General features: G+C 39.5%; 1 protein-coding gene across 2 annotated transcripts in view; it reads left to right on the top strand.

Annotated features, from left to right (window-relative positions):
- The window catches only part of LOC132892408 (chromaffin granule amine transporter), a 31,809-nt gene extending 12,876 nt beyond the window's left edge, over positions 1-18,933 (top strand). For both annotated transcript variants that reach the window (XM_060930671.1, XM_060930672.1), the window contains 14 exons: positions 1,812-2,145; positions 3,498-3,556; positions 6,782-6,865; positions 7,177-7,269; positions 7,379-7,468; positions 7,555-7,598; positions 10,840-10,900; positions 11,071-11,166; positions 12,118-12,196; positions 12,452-12,503; positions 16,481-16,544; positions 16,632-16,751; positions 17,334-17,467; positions 17,545-18,933. In XM_060930671.1, the coding sequence (XP_060786654.1) occupies positions 1,812-2,145; positions 3,498-3,556; positions 6,782-6,865; positions 7,177-7,269; positions 7,379-7,468; positions 7,555-7,598; positions 10,840-10,900; positions 11,071-11,166; positions 12,118-12,196; positions 12,452-12,503; positions 16,481-16,544; positions 16,632-16,751; positions 17,334-17,467; positions 17,545-17,652 (1,418 nt within the window). In that variant the 3' untranslated portion in view covers positions 17,653-18,933. The remainder of the gene's footprint in view (positions 1-1,811; positions 2,146-3,497; positions 3,557-6,781; positions 6,866-7,176; positions 7,270-7,378; positions 7,469-7,554; positions 7,599-10,839; positions 10,901-11,070; positions 11,167-12,117; positions 12,197-12,451; positions 12,504-16,480; positions 16,545-16,631; positions 16,752-17,333; positions 17,468-17,544) is intronic.

The raw sequence follows: 18,933 nt of genomic DNA, 5'->3' as shown, positions 1-18,933 counted from the left end.
GTGAGTCAGTAGCCCTACACACATTAACGATCATGCTAATTTAGCATCTGGACCACACTGACTCTCATGCCACAGTTTTCTTAACAGATTTTCATCAGGTGTTAACTGAACTGGACAAAAAATCAGGCTTATACTATTGGAGTGACCACGAGCTGGCCTAGTGGATAGTGTATATACCGGTACCTCTCAACCAGGAGATCACAAGTTCTAATCACAGTTGGGTCATACCAAAGACCATCATAAAAATGGTACATACTGCCATCTGGTGAGAAGGGAGTCAAACTTTTGCGGGTACCAGAGGACGGGCCTCTCACTGTAACCCTAGTTATGTAATAGACGAGAGGCTGAGGGCTATAGAAACGGAGTTTTGTGCCACCCAGTGCGCCTTAAGGGCCTGGTTAGTACTAGGATGGGAGACTGCTTGGGAAGAACAGGTCTTGGCATGGGAGGGACTTTGACACCACTGGGGCAGTGGTGGTTCAATAGTTAAGGTTCTGGTTTACTCATCAGAGCATCAAGGTTTGAGCCCCAGCACCGCCAAGCTGCCACTACTGAGCCCTTGGGCAAGTAACCTTACTTAACCATACTGCCCCAACCTATCCACATTGACCCCACATAGAAGTGGGAAAAATTATGTTAGAAGAAGAATCAAGCTTATTTCCAACAATTTTCCCCTTATTCAAGACATGTTTGGTGTTTGCAGTTTACTACTTTAGTTCTGCACTGGAGCTACAAGGCTTCGGTAACTGCTTTATCCTGGTCAGGGTCACAGTAGATCCAGGGTCTTTCACACTGGGTGTGAGGCAAGAATACACCCTGGATAAGATGCCAGATCATTGTGAGGCACTATTCACACACAAGGGGGCAATTTATGATGGTCTACTGGCCTGTTTATGGGAGCGAGGAGAAAACCAGTCAACCTGGAGGAAACCCAAATAGACATGTGATTGAACTAGAAACCCTGGAGCTGTGAGGCAGCAACTCTACCTGCGTAAAATCATTGCCAACTTGAATCTTCATACACTTATTTTAAACCCACATTTTGAAGTGTATAATTTATTATTATACAGTAGATTATAATAAGTCACACTGTGTTCTTAAACATTGTGGGTGAAATAGACTTCCTGTACTTGTTAGTTCCATCGCAAACTAGAGAAGCAAATCAACTACATCCAGGTCAATCAAAGTCCTTCTCATGCCACAAGGCACATTGAGCAACACCAATCTCCGTTTCAGTATCGCTCAGCCTCTTGCCTATTACATAGCTAGGTTTACAGTGGGGGGCTGGTCCTCTGGTAACCGCAAGAGTTTGACTCTATACTCACATCTGTACTGTGGCCTCACCAGATGGCAGTAGATACCATTTTTATGATGGTCTTTGGTATGACCCGACCGCAAGTAGAACTGTCAATCTCCCAGTCGAGAGGCAGACATGCTAACTTGTGGTAACTACGTTCAGGGTATGGGAAAAATTGTATATGGGGCAGTGGTGGCTCAATGGGTTACTGAACAGAAGGTCAGGGGTTTGAGCCCAAGCACCACCAAGCTGCCACTGTTGGGCTATTGAGCAAGACCCTTAACCCTTTCTGCTCCAGGGGCGCCATATCATAGCTGAACCTGCACTATATGCAAAGAAAAGAATTCCACCGTGCTGCAATGTATATGTGACAAATAAAGGATTCTTCTTCTGTAACACTGTTTTTCCCCTAAACTCCTCCTGTATGACAGTAACACTACCCTCACGTCCTGAATTTACAACATTACCAGCATTACCACACTTTTTTGATAATCATCTTTCTTGTGCTTGATAGTTCCCATCATCCCTACCTTCCTGTATGCCATGGAGCATCAACCAAATGAGCTTTCCTCCTCTCCATCTCCTCCCACCATGGACCAGCCCACCTTCTCCTCCATCTTCTCTCTCTCTGATAACGTGACCTACACCAACACCATAACCCAGGATAACCTCAGTGCCTCAATTGTTACTCCAGACTCTGATGGGAATGCCAGCATCTCTGACTCGGATGACTGCAAGGATGACAGGAAGTTTCTGGAGGATGAGAACATGAGAGTCGGCCTAATGTTTGCTTCCAAAGCTATAGTGCAGCTTCTGGTCAACCCATTCGTGGGTCCGCTGACCAACAGGTGCGTAGTTGTGCAGTGGCTTGACTGCTAATACCAATGAGAATTTCAAACCATTTCTTAAACTAAATGGTATGGCGTGTGATTGTGGAACGAAGAGAACTCTGAGAACTTAAGCTGGAGGTCTGCGTTGCTTCTGATGGACAGGCTTGAATAATATAGTAGTGAGGGGTGTGGGAAGTGATGGTGCGGAAATTTGATAGAGGATGGAAAAGAAGAGAATTTATAGGACATTAACTAAGAAGAATATTATGTTCTTTGTCCGCTTTCTGATAGACTGCCAACATCAATCCTCATCTTATCTAAGGGATCTTTATTCTGTTTGAACCGAATTCCATTGGTAATCTAACGGTGTTTATGTATTTATGTATTCTTCCTTCTGTAATTCCACTATCTGGAAGATTGCTTCCTCTTTCAGACTTCCGAGTTTCTCTGATGTTCTTCGGGAGAACAATTCAAAGCAAAAAAGATTTCCTCGAGGGTTCTTTGGACAGTTGATGAGTCTTGATTTCAAAAGGGGTTCTTGGAACGTTTTCTAAAAGGGAAACCGTACTGGGTTTAGATTCCTCCAGTGAGACAAATCGAAGAACCAGAGTGTAGTGGTTTTGGACCAGCCTAAAAACAACTCTTTGTAAAAGCTTTATAGTAATTAATTGAAAATGAAAATGGGGGTTTGGATGAAAGAGTTTCCAAACGGTTATTTTGCTAGCTGTAAAGGTACTCTTAATATAAAGGTACTTTTAAAAGGGCATTAGGAATTTAGATTAAATCATCTCATCTCATTATCTCTAGCCGCTTTATCCTTCTACAGGGTCGCAGGCAAGCTGGAGCCTATCCCAGCTGACTACGGGCGAAAGGCGGGGTACACCCTGGACAAGTCGCCAGGTCATCACAGGGCTGACACATAGACACAGACAACCATTCACACTCACATTCACACCTACGGTCAATTTAGAGTCACCAGTTAACCTAACCTGCATGTCTTTGGACTGTGGGGGAAACCGGAGCACCCGGAGGAAACCCACGCGGACACGGGGAGAACATGCAAACTCCACACAGAAAGGCCCTCGCCGGCCACGGGGCTCGAACCCAGGACCTTCTTGCTGTGAGGCGACAGCGCTAACCACTACACCACCGTGCCGCCTAGATTAAATCAAATAAATACAAATGATTAAGTCCGTTTACCATGAATGAAATACAAACATCACTTGTTTTGTTAGGAAAAAAAAATGCTGTGTATTTTGAAGACATGTGAAGCCAGCAATTATTAAAAATTAAAGCTTAACAAATGCAATTGTACAAAACATACAGCCTTCAGTGAGCTGATTTGTGATCCGTGCTTCTTTCTTTTTCAGGATCGGGTACCATATACCCATGTTTGCTGGGTTTGTCATCATGTTTGTCTCCACGATAAGTAAGCAAAACGTAATGCTTAAATACAAAGGCATTAAACATGTACATCCAGTAACAAGCCAGCATGCGTATGTAACACTAATTCACCTGCAAACTGCCATGATGTTATAAAACCTTCAAAATGTTTGATAATCGTGACTAAATAATACAAAAAAATGCATTTTTAAAACCTTTGCTGCTTGTATTCAACTCCAGAATTATTGGCACCCTTGACGAATGGGCAAAAATGACTGTATAGGACAAAGATTACACACATTAAGCCTCATTTTTTCTTTTTGTAAAGTTTTAGTAAGGTCCTGCCATAATTACAAAAGCTCCAGTAACACTGAATAACTCCTCACCAAAATGTATAATTTGAAAATGATCAATTGAGGTTCACATTAGCGAGTTTCATTATGTGTAAATTTACACAAACTCAGAAGCTCTTGTAAGATATGACTGTTTTATTGTGGTTATTTGGCCAAAGTCAATTTTTTTTTTTAGTATATACAGGGTTAGTCAAAATTATGTGAACACTTAAATGGGAGAAACCAATCGGATCTGTTGTGGAAGTTCATCAATGGCGTACTGCTGCACCATCTATAAGTAGTCATCTGACGTCACTGTTGGGGTGTCAAAAAAAGTAGGGCCCAATTATGCCAGCAATGGTCACGGCACACCACACATTCAGGAGAAAAATAATCCGTTAGTGTTAACACCATTTTGACTAACCCTGCATATATTTCCCCTCCATTTTTCTACCTCAAATGAAGCAGGTGCTAGCCTTCACCCTTCCTGGCTGGTAGCTTTCGTATGATAGGTGAGAGCAGGCTGGTGGGTGGGACCTGTCCTGTTACTGACTAAATTAAAGGAAAAAATAGGGGACAAAAATCATCCATGTTGTTTTGGATGGCTGCTCATGTTACATCAGTCAGCGTTAAGGCCAGTTTATACATCTGCATAAACTCTATGGTGTAGGTATGGTGAGGTGAGAGCCTACACCATATCCTATGACACAGCCTCCTTAGAAATGTCACTACATGTCGCAGGAACGCAGACTGCAACAATTATGATTGGTCCACTTGGTAGCATTATGCATTTCTAACTTGGTAGCATTACTGTCATCCAACAACAGTCAGTGACAATATGAAATCCTTTCACCAACAACTTCGACCCTTCATAGCCACCAACAGCTCCTCACCATCAAGGCCAGAATCATTTTTAATGACATCCTTCAAAGTTAGTCAGGGACCAATCCTTCGTTTCTCCTCGGGTTCCCAGAAGAGGACAGAAGTTGGAGGTTCCACATGGCCTGCAAGGGCAAGGCGACACTGCCTAATTATAATGGTTAATCTTGGTAAGTTCCCATAGAGTTGGCTGTTGGTCAAATGGTCACACAAGGACACATTCTTTACCACCCTGAGCATTCTTGTGTAAGTACCATCAATAGATTTCTCAAGTGACTTTCTGAGAGTCCATGATTCAGCACTGTAGAAGAGGATGGTTTCAACTGACTGACTGATGTTGCGAACCTTGGTCTCAGTACAGATTGGGGATGCCCACACCTTTGAGAGTGCATTTAGAGCACCCCAAGCTTGTGCCTTCCTCACTTCAATATCGTGCTGTATCTGTCCAACTGCCCAAATACTTGAAGTCAGTGACTTTTTTTTCGATTTCTGAGCCATTGAGAGCGTGAAGAGGCTCTTCATAGGAGGGATTGTAATGGATGCATTTTGTTTTTGAGGCATTAAGGTGGCGCCCAATGGCTTGTGTTGCTATTTCTACTTTGTGGAGGAGGGCTTCTACATTCCGAATCAGGTTTTCCATTAAAGCGATGTCATCGACTTAATCAAGAGCAGCTGGGTGACGAGAGCTGCGATGGCACCTTAGGATGATGCCATCTGAGAACAAGATATTGTCGCAGAGCGTATTCGAGGACAATGAACAAAAAAGGAGCTAAAGGGTCCCCCTGGAGAACACCAGAGTTAATTGGAAGCTATCTACCCTCTTCTGCATAGATGAGCTCATAAATGCCTCATGTATTTCATCATGACATGTTACCATGCTATGTACCAGGATATCTTGGTCCAAACCCTGTCTGCTTCTGCCAGGATGTTAAGATAATGTCTCCAAAGATCCATTAATAATCCACTGTAATGGGAACACTAGGCGAGGCAGAACACTAACCCAGGAGATGAGGGGAAAGAAAAATGCTCTTTTATTCAGTGACTTTTGGGAAACGGGGCTGTGGAGGTGAGGCCCATCTGGAGACGGGCATCTTCTGTACCACTGCCATCGAGGTAAGCAGAGAGAATGAGTCGTCTGTCCCAGAGGTGCAGGGCAGTGAGAGGCATTGGTCAGGCAGTAGGATGCACGAGGGTTACAGAGAGTGCTGGAGGGAGATCTGATGCTCTTCAGTCCCTTGCTGAAGCAGGCAGGAATTACTGGGGTGTTTTTGGTGGAGCTTGAGTGTAGCAGCGACTATGTGGCCTACGTGGAGAGAGGAGCATGAGCAGTGTAGCTGTGCCTAAACTTGACTGACCTGTTTGGGTGTTGGTGGTGCCTCCTTATCATCCCCTGTTGTGTCGAGGAGGGTGAAGAGAGGCACCACTTAACTGGCTTCAGCTGGAACTGGTTATGTGGCTCCACCCTGCGGCCATGTGCCACCATACTATCCAAAACATCAGTGCTGAAGGTAGCTGTCCCTTCAGCACCAACCATGCCATGAGGTGAGGAGCAGTGGATGGGCTGCATGAGGTGCCACCATCATGCCCCGGAGAAACGTTTGCAGGACACAGAAGCACTGTTTATCAATAAGGAGGCTCAGCTTATGTGTTTGAACCCTCGTTGAATTGAAAACTGTCCACATGCACAATATAAAGAATATCAAGGAATTTAAAACATTCTGCACAGAGAACTCTACAAGGTCCTTTACAAGTGTGTCCAATCTTGTTAGACATTACAGGAAGACGCTCAGTGCTGTTCTTTCTCTCCAGAGGGACGTCTCCCATGTATGAAATGTATTAAATGTATTTTAAACGATTTGCAGAAAAATAACACAACAATGACGTGAGGCAATAATTACATGTTGAATTCATTATTGTGTAATTTTGTTCGTTACAGTACATCTACAATGTGGTTTGTGGGGGTGTGTTTTAATGCCATCTGTTTTAATGGTTTGTTTTGATCTAATATAATTAGCTTGTGTGTGTGTCTCTGTCTGTCTGTCTGTCTGTCTGCCGTGCAGTGTTTGCTTTCTCAGAGACGTACGCCTTGCTGTTTCTTGCTCGTTCCCTTCAGGGCATTGGCTCCTCCTTCTCCTCTGTTGCAGGTAGAGAGAGTGTGTGTGTGTTAGTTATATGAGGGGGTGAGGAATATATTTATTCCTTTACGGTGACCAAATATCCCCATACTGCTTGAAATATGTGACTATTTTGGCCTTGTGTACACATTGGGTTGGTCCCTGTTGATTTATTTTAACATAAACTACTGCAAATGCAAAATAAATAAATAAAAAAGTTTCCTAAATTCAGATTAGAATTGGGTGTAGGTGTAGAAGTCATCCAAGTAGTGTATATCAGGAACCAAAGTAGATATATTACTGATTGTGTTGCATGCATATCATTGTGTGTGTGTGTGTAGGACTGGGCATGCTGGCCAGTGTATACTCTGATGATAATGAGAGAGGGATTGCAATGGGGATAGCACTAGGAGGACTCGCCATGGGTGTGCTCAGTGAGTGCCGGGACTATTGGAAGTCGGTCACGATAATCACTAATTAATACAGCAAGAGATTCCACTATTAGTGTGGCTGAAGTGTGTGTGTGTGTGTGTGTGTGTGTAGTTGGTGCTCCTTTCGGCAGCGTCATGTACGAGTTTGTGAGCAAAAGTTCTCCGTTCCTCGTCCTGGCCTTCCTCGCTCTGTTTGATGGAGGTAAGGTGAAATGTTTAAAATTCTTCTCTTTCTGTATTCATGATTTATAATTGAGTTTTTGTGTTAATTTTTTTTTTCCAACAAAGCACTCCAGCTTTGTATCCTGCAGCCCTCCAAGATATCTCCCGGGGTAAGCATGGACACCTCACCTGTCTCCTCACTACATTTATTCACAACAGAAGAACACTTTATGGCTGCTATAACCGAAGTGATAACAGGAACTCTCATTTTGTTGACAGTCCACAACATTAAATGTAACTGCAAACAGATTAAAGCTAGACTGCCTTTCAGATTTTTCAAGTGTAGGTCATAAAAAGAATTTTCCCCGACACCCAATTCTTTTTGTTTGGTGACCAAAAGCTACTGAATTCGAATTACAGACTTCCAATTTTATTCGATTAAAAAAAAAAAAGTTAATGAATTTAGAGCCATGTGGCCCTAAATTCCCCGCTATATTTTCCTGCTTCACCATGACCCAATTCAAAATACTATGTCATGCATCACGTAGTGGGCTTTCCCCGTTTGTGCAAGGCATTGTGGGATACAAATTTGAAACAGGAGAGAAAAATGGAGGACGTGAGTGTGCGAATGAAATGTGAAAGACCGACTACAGTAACGGAAAGAAAGCGAGAAGAAAAGACGTTATGTTATATACGAAGGAAAGAAATCGCAGGACCAAACTAATAAATATCGGAGCTCAGTGAGCACCTCGGTCAGGACTTGTTTTAAGCTTAATGTTCTCCTGCTTTATCCTCTGTAACCAGCTTTGATGTGTATTTGGGGTCATTGTCCTGTTACACAATTGTGTCCAAGTTTCTGATGATTTAAGGTTATGCTGAAAAATTCTGAAGTTCTTTATTATTCCATCCACTGTCACTGGCAGCAAAACAGCCCAGAGCATGATGCTACCACCATCATGCTTCACATTTGGTACAGTGTTTCTCAGGTGTACTCGTACAACTTGATCTTTTGTCTCATCTGACCATAAAACGTTTCTCCAGGAGGCTTTTTCTTTGTCCATGTGGTCAGCTGCAAACTTTATTCAAACTTGAAGGTGTTGATTTTGGAGCAAAGGCTTCCTTCTTGGATAGCAGCCTCTCAGTCCATAGTAATGTAAAACTTGCTTGACTGTAGACAGAGTTCTAGAAACTTCTTCTTTTCAGCTGACAGTGACAGTTTGGGTCTTCTTCCAACAAAATGGCTACACCGTCCAGTAACTTGTACTTGTGTACAATTGTTTGAACTGATGATCTTGGAATCTGCACTTGTTTAGAAATGGCTCCAAGAGCCTTTCCTGAGTGTAAATCTGTGATCCTCTTTCTCAGATCTGCAATGAGCTCCTGGGACCTTCCTGTGTGTTGGTCAATCCAATGAATGATCTTGAACAAACCCTTTTTATGTTGCGCACAAAGAATCTACCAGCTGTAATCAATCATCATCATCACTAACAGGAAGTTAAGAGGCCTTGTATTGGCCTTGGCAAATTAAGACATTTTGGAACTTTAAGAAGCGAAGAATTTATAATCTAAGTGGGTGTATGTAAATGTATGATTCTGTATGCATAATTTTGAGCCTGTGTTAATTTCAGAAAACCAAACATTAAAATAAAACCTGTGCACCAAATTCTTGAGTGTATAATATATATATATATATATATATATATATATATATATATATATATATATATATATATATATATGTGTATATATATATATATATATATATATATATATATATATATATATGTGTGTATATATAGTTAACTGTAATTCAATTCAATTGTATTTATTTAGAGATTTTAACAATGGACTTTGTCACAAAGCAGCTTTACAGAAATATATAAATTCCGTCTATAAATTTTGCAAGTATGAATTTATAAATGTATCCCTAATGAGCAAGCTAGAGATGACGATGGCAAGGAAAAACATCCCAAGAAGACATGGGGAAGAAACTTTGAGAGGAACCAGACTCAAAAGGGAGCCCAGTTTCATCTGGGTGATAAATAATTTGCTTCTATAATTGTGTCCTATATGGTCAAAAAGTGCAACTGTGTATCCAGGAAATTCATTATTGTTTTTAACATGAAGTTAGAATGGCAATTGTACCCTTATCAAAAATAAGTATACTTCAAGTTTATTTTATTAAGTATACTTAAGTAATGTTAAAGTATATTTCCTTAAGTATACTTTTGTGTACCAAGTGTACTGATATCAATGTACTTACAGTATACTTGTAAGTAAACTAATCTAATACTTCTTGGGACTAAATTAGCCCACTTTTAGTTTATAAAAAGTATACTTTAAGTCTAAGAGAAGTAAACTCTAAGTATACAACTAGTATTTTTTATTTTGTACTGCAAGTATACCACAAGTAAACTTGTATACTAATAGTTTACTAGTTCTATACTTGTAGTCCACTCTTTAGTTTACAAAAGCATACTTCATAGTATACTGGAAATATACTATGAGTTTACTTGTTTTATAGTTTACTAAAATATACTTTGTAGTATACTGGAAATATACTATTGGTTTACTCGTTACACACTTCTAGTCCACTTTTTAGTTTATAAAAGTATACTTTACAGCATTTGGAAATATACTATTAGTTACTGGCTATATACATCTAGTCCACTTTTTAGTTTTGAAGTTTACTGCAATTACACTTCTAGGTATACTATTAGTTTTCGAGCCCTAACCCTTACCTCATGTACACTACCAGGAGACAACTTAAGTGTTTTGAGCTGACCACAAACTTGTAGTACATGTCGGTTTAAAAGATGGGATTTAAAACATGCTGCCATATATCACAAAGAAGCCAATATGTGTGAAAAAGGCGTATTTTATAGGCCACTATCAAAAGGATAAGCACAACTACAGGGCAAGTCCGCTTAAACATAAGGCACAAATATTTTAATACTTTATTACACTTTTGTTAAGTATATCTTGATCAAAAGTTTAAGCTTAATATATTTAGACTTTCCTATATACTTTTCAGTATAAGCCAAGTTTACTTAGGTATAACTTTATTAAGTATATCTCTAAGTAAATAAAAAGTAAACTGAAAGCATACTCTCTTATTTTTGGTTTAAAAGAAGTATACTCGAAGCACACTTGAATAAACTTCTTTTTTGTAAGGGTAGTCCGAAGTCACTGTAGCAAAACCGTTTATCGATAGAGATGACTGAGATGATGAGAGATAATAAATCGTAAACCTAATACAGTATATACCATTGTTGGTTGTGCTCGGTTACAGCCCATAAAAATGGGATACATGTTCAGGGTGTATGTCACTTATCCCACCTTTAATTGTGGGATTTTGTGTTTTGAGCAAAGATCGAATAAGTATGTTGTTTTTTTTTTTTCTGTTTTCAGAGTGTAGAGGGCACACCACTGCTAACTCTGCTGAAGGACCCTTACATACTCATCAGTGCAGGTGTGTGTGGTACTTAGCATCTATCAAGGAATTACTTTTGTGTATAGCTATCACATGAGCATTATATGTTGCCATGCGAAATTCAGAATTATTTCCAGAACAATAAATTATTTTTTTCCTAAACTACAACACAGTGGTATGTGATATTAATGATGTGAAGTTGTTCACAGGAGCTTTGTGTTTTGCCAACATGGGCATAGCCATGTTGGAGCCCACGCTCCCTATATGGATGATGCAAACCATGTGTTCACCAAAATGGCAGCTTGGTAAGAATCTCCTATACCAGCTTCATTCCTTCATACTACAGATAAAATAAAAATAAATAAATCTTACAATATACTAACTATTTCCTACCACTTGGCAATGGTCTTGTAACTGGTCTTATGCAACTGTTGAACCAGATATTAAAGGTAGGGTCAGCAGTTTTGAAATAATGAAAATAATAACAAGAATGTTTCATTTGCATAGTGCCTTTCTCATACCCAGCATCACATTACAATAAAAAACAACAACAACCAAGAACCCTGATATAAGTAATAATAATAACAGAAATAACAAGTCCAATAACCGTCTTGCATTTTGATATTGAAAGCGCAGAGCTCCCAAATGCCATGGAAGTCCACTGAGGCTGGGCTGCATCGCGCTGTCACGAGGGGGAAAAACTCACGCACACATTAGGCGAACTGGGGAAAGTTATAACGGAATGATTTCACACTGTAGTGGGTTGAGCACATATATTTCTATGATTCTGGATCTGAAATAGCAATGTTATAAGGTCGGCTATAACATAAGCCTAGCGCAATTCATCCTACACGATGTTCGTCATTTTTAGAGGAGGCTGAGCCTCCCTCGTTGTCTTGGAGCAATCGCCCGTGCTTTGAAGGGATCGTACCTTAATTTTGACTTTCAAAGCAAAATTCTGTGAAAATCTCTGCCTTTTACCTTTTGATCTAAAAGACAGAAAGCAAACAGGTGAGGTGACTCCAGACTTCTCCACGGGACATCAGTGCCTCAGGGTATTACTTTAATTGCTTTTTCGATGAGGCTCAGTCGCCTGATCTAAAGCACTGATATGTCTGAGAGTGTATTCCAAAGACGGCGGCGTGTGTGTTCCCTGTCTGATTTATCTGTTGACGTCATGAGTGCTGCCTTTTCTTTTCTTTTTCTTTTCTTTTTTTTTTTTCTTCTGTTCACTGATGAGGCTGCTGATCTTGCAGGGGTGGCTTTTCTACCAGCTAGTGTGTCTTACTTAATTGGAACCAACCTGTTTGGCCTGCTGGCCAACAAAATGGGCAGGTAAAGTGTCTTTCTGGTGAATTTAATAACATATAAATATTATTTAATGGTGTTCGTATTAAAAATAATTTGACATTATTATTATTATTATTATTAGGTCAAATGTACAGGGTAAGAAGTGACATCAAGTGAACTAGATCTTGCACTTTATCCATATTCAAGATATGTTTGCAGTGCAAATCGTTCAAGATGGCGCTTTAAAACAATCGGATGAGTCACTTTTTATAACCTTCATTTTTTTTTTTTTTTAACTAGGTGGCTCTGCTCCATGATCGGCATGGTCGTTGTTGGCATCAGCCTCCTTTGTGTGAGTAACGTCGGGTCATACAAACCACATCACACGTGTGCCCCAAATTGCTTTGTCAAGTTGTTGTTTATCTCAGACAGGCTTACTGATGTGGTTTGTGACGCTGTCAGACTCTGTCAAATTTATTTTAAAAATGTACAAAAGGACGTCATGGAACTTGACAGTCTTGTTGAAGACAAATCACTTTCTTTCTCACCATATTGTGAAGGCATAGAAATATACAATACTGTACAAAAGTCTTAGGCACATGTAAAGAAATGCTGTAAGACCAAAAATGGCTTAAAAATAATGAAATGAAGTGTTTCAACATTAAAAAATACTATAAGCAGTAAGCCACAATAAATGAATAAATGCAAAGTCGATATTTGGTGTGAGATGACCCTTTACTTTAAAAAAAAAAAAAAACAATAGTAGTCTGAGGTCCAGTGAGTGCAGTTTTATGCGGAAATGAGCTGTAGGTTTTACTGAGCATCTTACAGAACCAGCCACAGTTCTTCTGGACACTGTCACACTCACTTCTTCATTTTGCACCAAAACCCAGTCGCCTTCATTATGTTTTCTTTTTTAATCTGAAAAGTGCTCTCTTATGGAATATGCTGCTCAGATACAAACTTTTTTTTTTTCCTGTAACATTTAATTTTGTGCTGGACCCGGCCCCCCCCTCCCCCCCGGGGCGTTTGGAACTCTAAAATCGTTTTGTAAAGTTTTGACTCGATAATGTAGTCATAAAATAGAAATCTATAGCAAAGTTTGTAATAAAAAAAAATAGAGGGTGCCTAAGACTTTTGCACAGTACTGTATGTCTATGATCTTCCATTAGCCTCACTAGCCTTGTCGGTCTCGTGAAAATGTAAAGAAAACTAAAACAGGACTTCTCAGCCTTTTTCAGGAATCAAAATAAATAACGAATAGTGATTTAATTCTTCAACCATCTTAAAATCATTACATCATTTGCTTTTTAATGAAACGTTAATAGAAATGATAGGACTAATACTTTAGGAATTTGCAGTGCCTTGCTGTAAAGAAGAACACAATGTACAGAATGATAGATAACTTCTTTTAATTTAAATATTAAAATTCATATTAAAACATTTTCAGAACAAAATTGTGCATAAAAAAACACATAATGCTGGACATATTTAATTGTTTAATTGATTGATGTAGTGATAATAATAAGTTTTTTTTTTTTTTTTTTAAAGATATTTTTTTGGGCTTTTTGCACCTTTATTGGATAGGACAGTGTAGAGACAGGAAATGAGCGGGAGAGAGAGACGGGAAGGGATCGGGAAATGACCTCGGGCCGGAATCGAACCCGGGTCGCCCGCATTCATGGTATGGCGCCTTAACCACCTGAGCCACGACGCCCCCAATAATAAGTTTAATTTATAGACCACCTTTCCATAAATAACTACTACACTAGCAAATATTTGGATACTGAAAGAAATTTTATACCAGTAAGCTGGTGGTTTTAAAGCTACACTGCGTTTCAGATTTTTCAAGTGTAGGTCATAAAAAGAATTTCCCCCAACACCCAATTATTTTTGTTTAGTGGACCGAAAGCTACTGAATTCAAATCACAGACTTCCAATTTTATTAGTTGTTTTTTTTTTTTAATGGAACAATTAATGAATTTATCTCCACATGGCCCTAAATTCCCCCCTATTTTTTCCTGCTTCACCATGACGCAATACAAGATACTACGTCATGCATCACGTGGTGGGCTTTCCCCGTTCGCACAAGGTATAGTGGGATACAAATTTGAAATAGGAGAGAAAAATGGAGGACGTGAGTGTACGAATGAAATGTGAAAGACTGACTACAGTAACGGAAAGAAAGTGAGAAGACGTTATGTTCTACAACCCCGATTCCAAAAAGTTGGGACAAAGTACAAATTGTAAATAAAAACGGAATGCAAAAAATTTTACAAATCTCAAAAACTGATATTGTATTCACAATAGAACATAGACAACATATCAAATGTCGAAAGTGAGACATTTTGAAATTTCATGCCAAATATTGGCTCATTTGAAATTTCATGACAGCAACACATCTCAAAAAAGTTGGGACAGGGGCAATAAGAGGCTGGAAAAGTTAAAGGTACAAAAAAGGAACAGCTGGAGGACCAAATTGCAACTCATTAGGTCAATTGGCAATAGGTCATTAACATGACTGGGTATAAAAAGAGCATCTTGGAGTGGCAGCGGCTCTCAGAAGTAAAGATGGGAAGAGGATCACCAATCCCCCTAATTCTGCACCGACAAATAGTGGAGCAATATCAGAAAGGAGTTCGACATGCTTCTACAGGCATGCTTCTGTATTGGAAATCACAAAATGGGCTCAGGAATATTTCCAGAGAACATTATCTGTGAACACAATTCACCGTGCCATCCGCCGTTGCCAGCTAAAACTCTATAGTTCAAAGAAGAAGCCGTATCTAAACATGATCCAGAAGCGCAGACGTCTTCTCTGGGCCAAGGCTCATTTAAAATGGACTGTGGCAAAGTGGAAAACTGTTCTGTGGTCAGACGAATCAAAATTTGAAGTTCTTTATGGAAATCAGGGACGCCGTGTCATTCGGACTAAAGAGGAGAAGGACGACCCAAGTTGTTATCGGCACTCAGTTCAGAAGCCTGCATCTCTGATGGTATGGGGTTGCATTAGTGCGTGTGGCATGGGCAGCTTACACATCTGGAAAGAGACCATCAATGCTGAAAGGTATATCCAGGTTCTAGAGCAACATATGCTCCCATCCAGACGACGTCTCTTTCAGGGAAGACCTTGCATTTTCCAACATGACAATGCCAAGCCACATACTGCATCAATTACAGCATCATGGCTGTGTAGAAGAAGGGTCCGGGTACTGAACTGGCCAGCCTGCAGTCCAGATCTTTCACCCATAGAAAACATTTGGCGCATCATAAAACGGAAGATACAACAAAAAAGACTTAAGACAGTTGAGCAACTAGAATCCTACATTAGACAAGAATGGGTTAACATTCCTATCCCTAAACTTGAGCAACTTGTCTCCTCAGTCCCCAGACGTTTACAGACTGTTGTAAAGAGAAAAGGGGATGTCTCACAGTGGGAAACATGGCCTTGTCCCAATTTTTTTGAGATGTGTTGTCATGAAATTTAAAATCACCTAATTTTTCTCTTTAAATGATACATTTTCTCAGTTTAAACATTTGATATGTCATCCATGTTCTATTCTGAATAAAATATGGAATTTTGAAACTTCCACATCATTGCATTCTGTTTTAATTTACAATTTGTACTTTGTCCCAACTTTTTTGGAATCAGGGTTGTATATGAAGGAAAGGAAACGCAGGACCAAACTAATAAATATGGGCGCTCAGCGAGCACCTCGGCGTGATCAGCTGTTCGTTTAGCGACAGAATGATGGAACTGTCAGTGCACGCTCAAAGGTAAACCTGCGCATGCGCACACACACGGACTTCCTCTGTCTGCTTGACTGCGCGAAGCGAGCGATTTCATGCACATTATTTGCTTTAATCCCCTCAAATTAAATAACTTCCCAGCCACAGAATGGCCAGATATTTTGTGAGATATTACAGAAATAAACATGTATCACAATCACCACATTTCAGAGCGAACTAAATTTCACCGATTTTATGAAATTGAAAAGCCGTCTAGCTTTAATTATTACTTTACATGTGTAGAGCTACAGTATAAATAATGCTTGGTACAAAATCTCCTGCAACCTCATCCAAGTCTCAGGTGTCCACACATGACATTCGCGAACACCGAAGATTGAACCCTAAGACAATCAAATTTTTTTTTTCCAACATTTGAGGTAAAATGTAAATTACAGTATGTAAATGTGATCTTTCCTGTTTATTTAATCGGATTATACAGATTATACTATTTTCAGGAATAGTAGCTGTCTCTGTGTACAGGAAGTGACTCGCTAGTGATGGGGAAAAAAAAACTAAACTAAAACTGGTCATTTCTAACAGGTTCCTTTGGCCAAAAACATCTACGGCCTTATTGGCCCTAATGGAGGACTAGGATTCGCAATCGGTAAGCACTGCACTGGTAACGCTGACGCATCAAGAACGCTGATGCATTTCCTCTAATCACGCTGGAATCCGTACTTTGTGTTTGTAGGAATGGTTGATTCTTCCATGATGGCTATAATGGGCTACCTGGTGGATATCAGACACATCTCTGTGTATGGAACTGTGTACGCCATAGCAGATGTAGCACTTTGTATGGGATTCGCTATAGGTAAAGATTTATATTTGACATTTAGCTCTAACTTTAAAAGAAATAAATATTCTTGAACGATTGTTCTTATGGCAGATTAGATTAGATAAAACTTTATTGATCCCTTTTGGAGGGTTCCTTCAGGGAAATTAAAATTCCAGCAGCATCATTACAGGATGATGTAAGACTTTTAAAGCGGCAGTTTGTCATTTGTAGAGCCCTCTGGTGCTTATGTGATGAATTGCAATAACTGTTATCTGCAACACTACGGCTGAAACTCTAAATGCCACAGGAGTCAGGATTTAAGGAAGGCGTGAAGTGGAGTAGCTGATGTTTGTTTTAGCAGTGCGCAAGGATCATTTCCGGGCCAGAAAAATGTAAACAGATGGTGAAATTGATCCAGCTGGTTGGAGCTTTGATCTTTGAAGTTCTATGATAAACACACGTCTCGAGGATAAAAAAAAAAAAAAATTACGAATTGCACCTTTAAAGAGTGCCATATCCTTATAATGAATGCATTGATAAACGTGAAATACTGCTTTTTTTTTCTTTTATTGTTATGGAGCAGATAAACCGAGACATTTGACCTTTATTATGACATAGGTCCATCTACTGGGGGCGCTATAGTACAAGCGATCGGCTTCCCGTATCTTATGGTGATCATCGGGGTGGTCAATATTGTTTACGCACCCCTCTGCTTCTTTCTGAAAAACCCTGCTGCTCAGGAGGAGAAGATGGTACACACACACATGCGCACACACACATACACACTATGCCTTCAGTCTTTGCTTATTTATTTTTATTTTTCCTGCAGGCGATTCTAAACCAGGAGTGTCCCATGCACGTGAAGAGCTACAGCACGGAGCGTCAATGTAGAGAGTTCCCCCTGAGTGATGAGAGTGATGCTGACCCTGAGGAGTAACACACACATACACTGTAAGCAATAAAACACTTCAGGTGTGCTATTATAGGCAAAGAATCAACAACAGAGATTGTACTATTACCAATCTGAATCACGTCCTGAAGTGTTTTATTCCTCTTGCACCACAGCAATTTGTCAACGATTACAACTTTGTAGTAATGAATTAACAACACGTCATGCTTTTAAAAAAAAAAATCTGTTTTCCTGTTATCACTTGCATTATAGCAGCTATAAACAGTCATTCCCTCACCTCTCTCTCTTTTTGCTGTCTTGAAGTTAATAAGAAAAAAAAACCATGCAGCTATCAAAAAAAAAAATCGCTAAATATAAGTAAACTCCTCTTTTCTGGAAAAAATGCCTCACTGACACTGGAGACTCCTTCCATAAAATCATAATAAACATCTCACTGTCAGTTAAACATCACTATATTTAAGTTATTCCATGAAATCGAGTCGTACATGAGTTGATGTACGTATATAATCCATGTACGACGAGATTGAGTGGAATAACTGTTTTATTCTATCCACGTTCACTGGATTTTGAGATACGGAACATTTTTATTTTTTGCAAATTCAATAAATAAAATCTTCATACAAAACATCCGACAAAATAAGTTCCGCTTGGAATGTAAACAAACTGGTGAAATGACGGGAGCAGTTTGTGAAAAATGCAATAATAATTCTTGAAAAATAAAGAAAAAAGATACGTTCTTGCCATCAAATACTTTCATTCCATATTTTGTTGCGCTTTTTTTTTTTTTTTGTATTTTTTGGGTTTTCTTTGTTCTTCTTTAGGGTTTTTTGGCGGTTGACAAACCAACTTAAAAGGTGCATTACCACCACCAACTGGGCTGGAGTGTGGAACAAGCGATATTGGGGGGGAAAAACAAACAAACTATATTCTTTTAGCTATTTCTGTTTCTTTTAAATACTTGATAATTTTTGGGGTTTTGTTTTCAAGTAGTTTTTATTTTATCCTCAGTTGGTTCAGCAACATGCTTCACCATTTTGTTTTTCCTCTACTCACGGTATATGAGCTGATTAGCCTAGTAGTAAAGTAGCCAATCAGAGTGCGCCATTGCTCATATCAAGTGAATGTGCCTAGAATAAAAAGGTTTATATGTTTGTTTGCTTTGTTGAATAACTTGTAGTCTTCTTGTGTAAGTTGTTCCTATAGAAATGATAATGTATTAGAACCATTCAGAATCGAGAATTCAACAGGGTTTGGATAATGTGAGTTCTTGTACTGTGTTTCACTTTACTTGGATGGCCATGATTCAAA

The sequence above is a fragment of the Neoarius graeffei genome, chromosome 10, assembly GCF_027579695.1.
Source record: "Neoarius graeffei isolate fNeoGra1 chromosome 10, fNeoGra1.pri, whole genome shotgun sequence".
NCBI lineage: Eukaryota > Metazoa > Chordata > Actinopteri > Siluriformes > Ariidae > Neoarius > Neoarius graeffei.
This window is presented reverse-complemented; position numbering and strand designations above follow the sequence as displayed.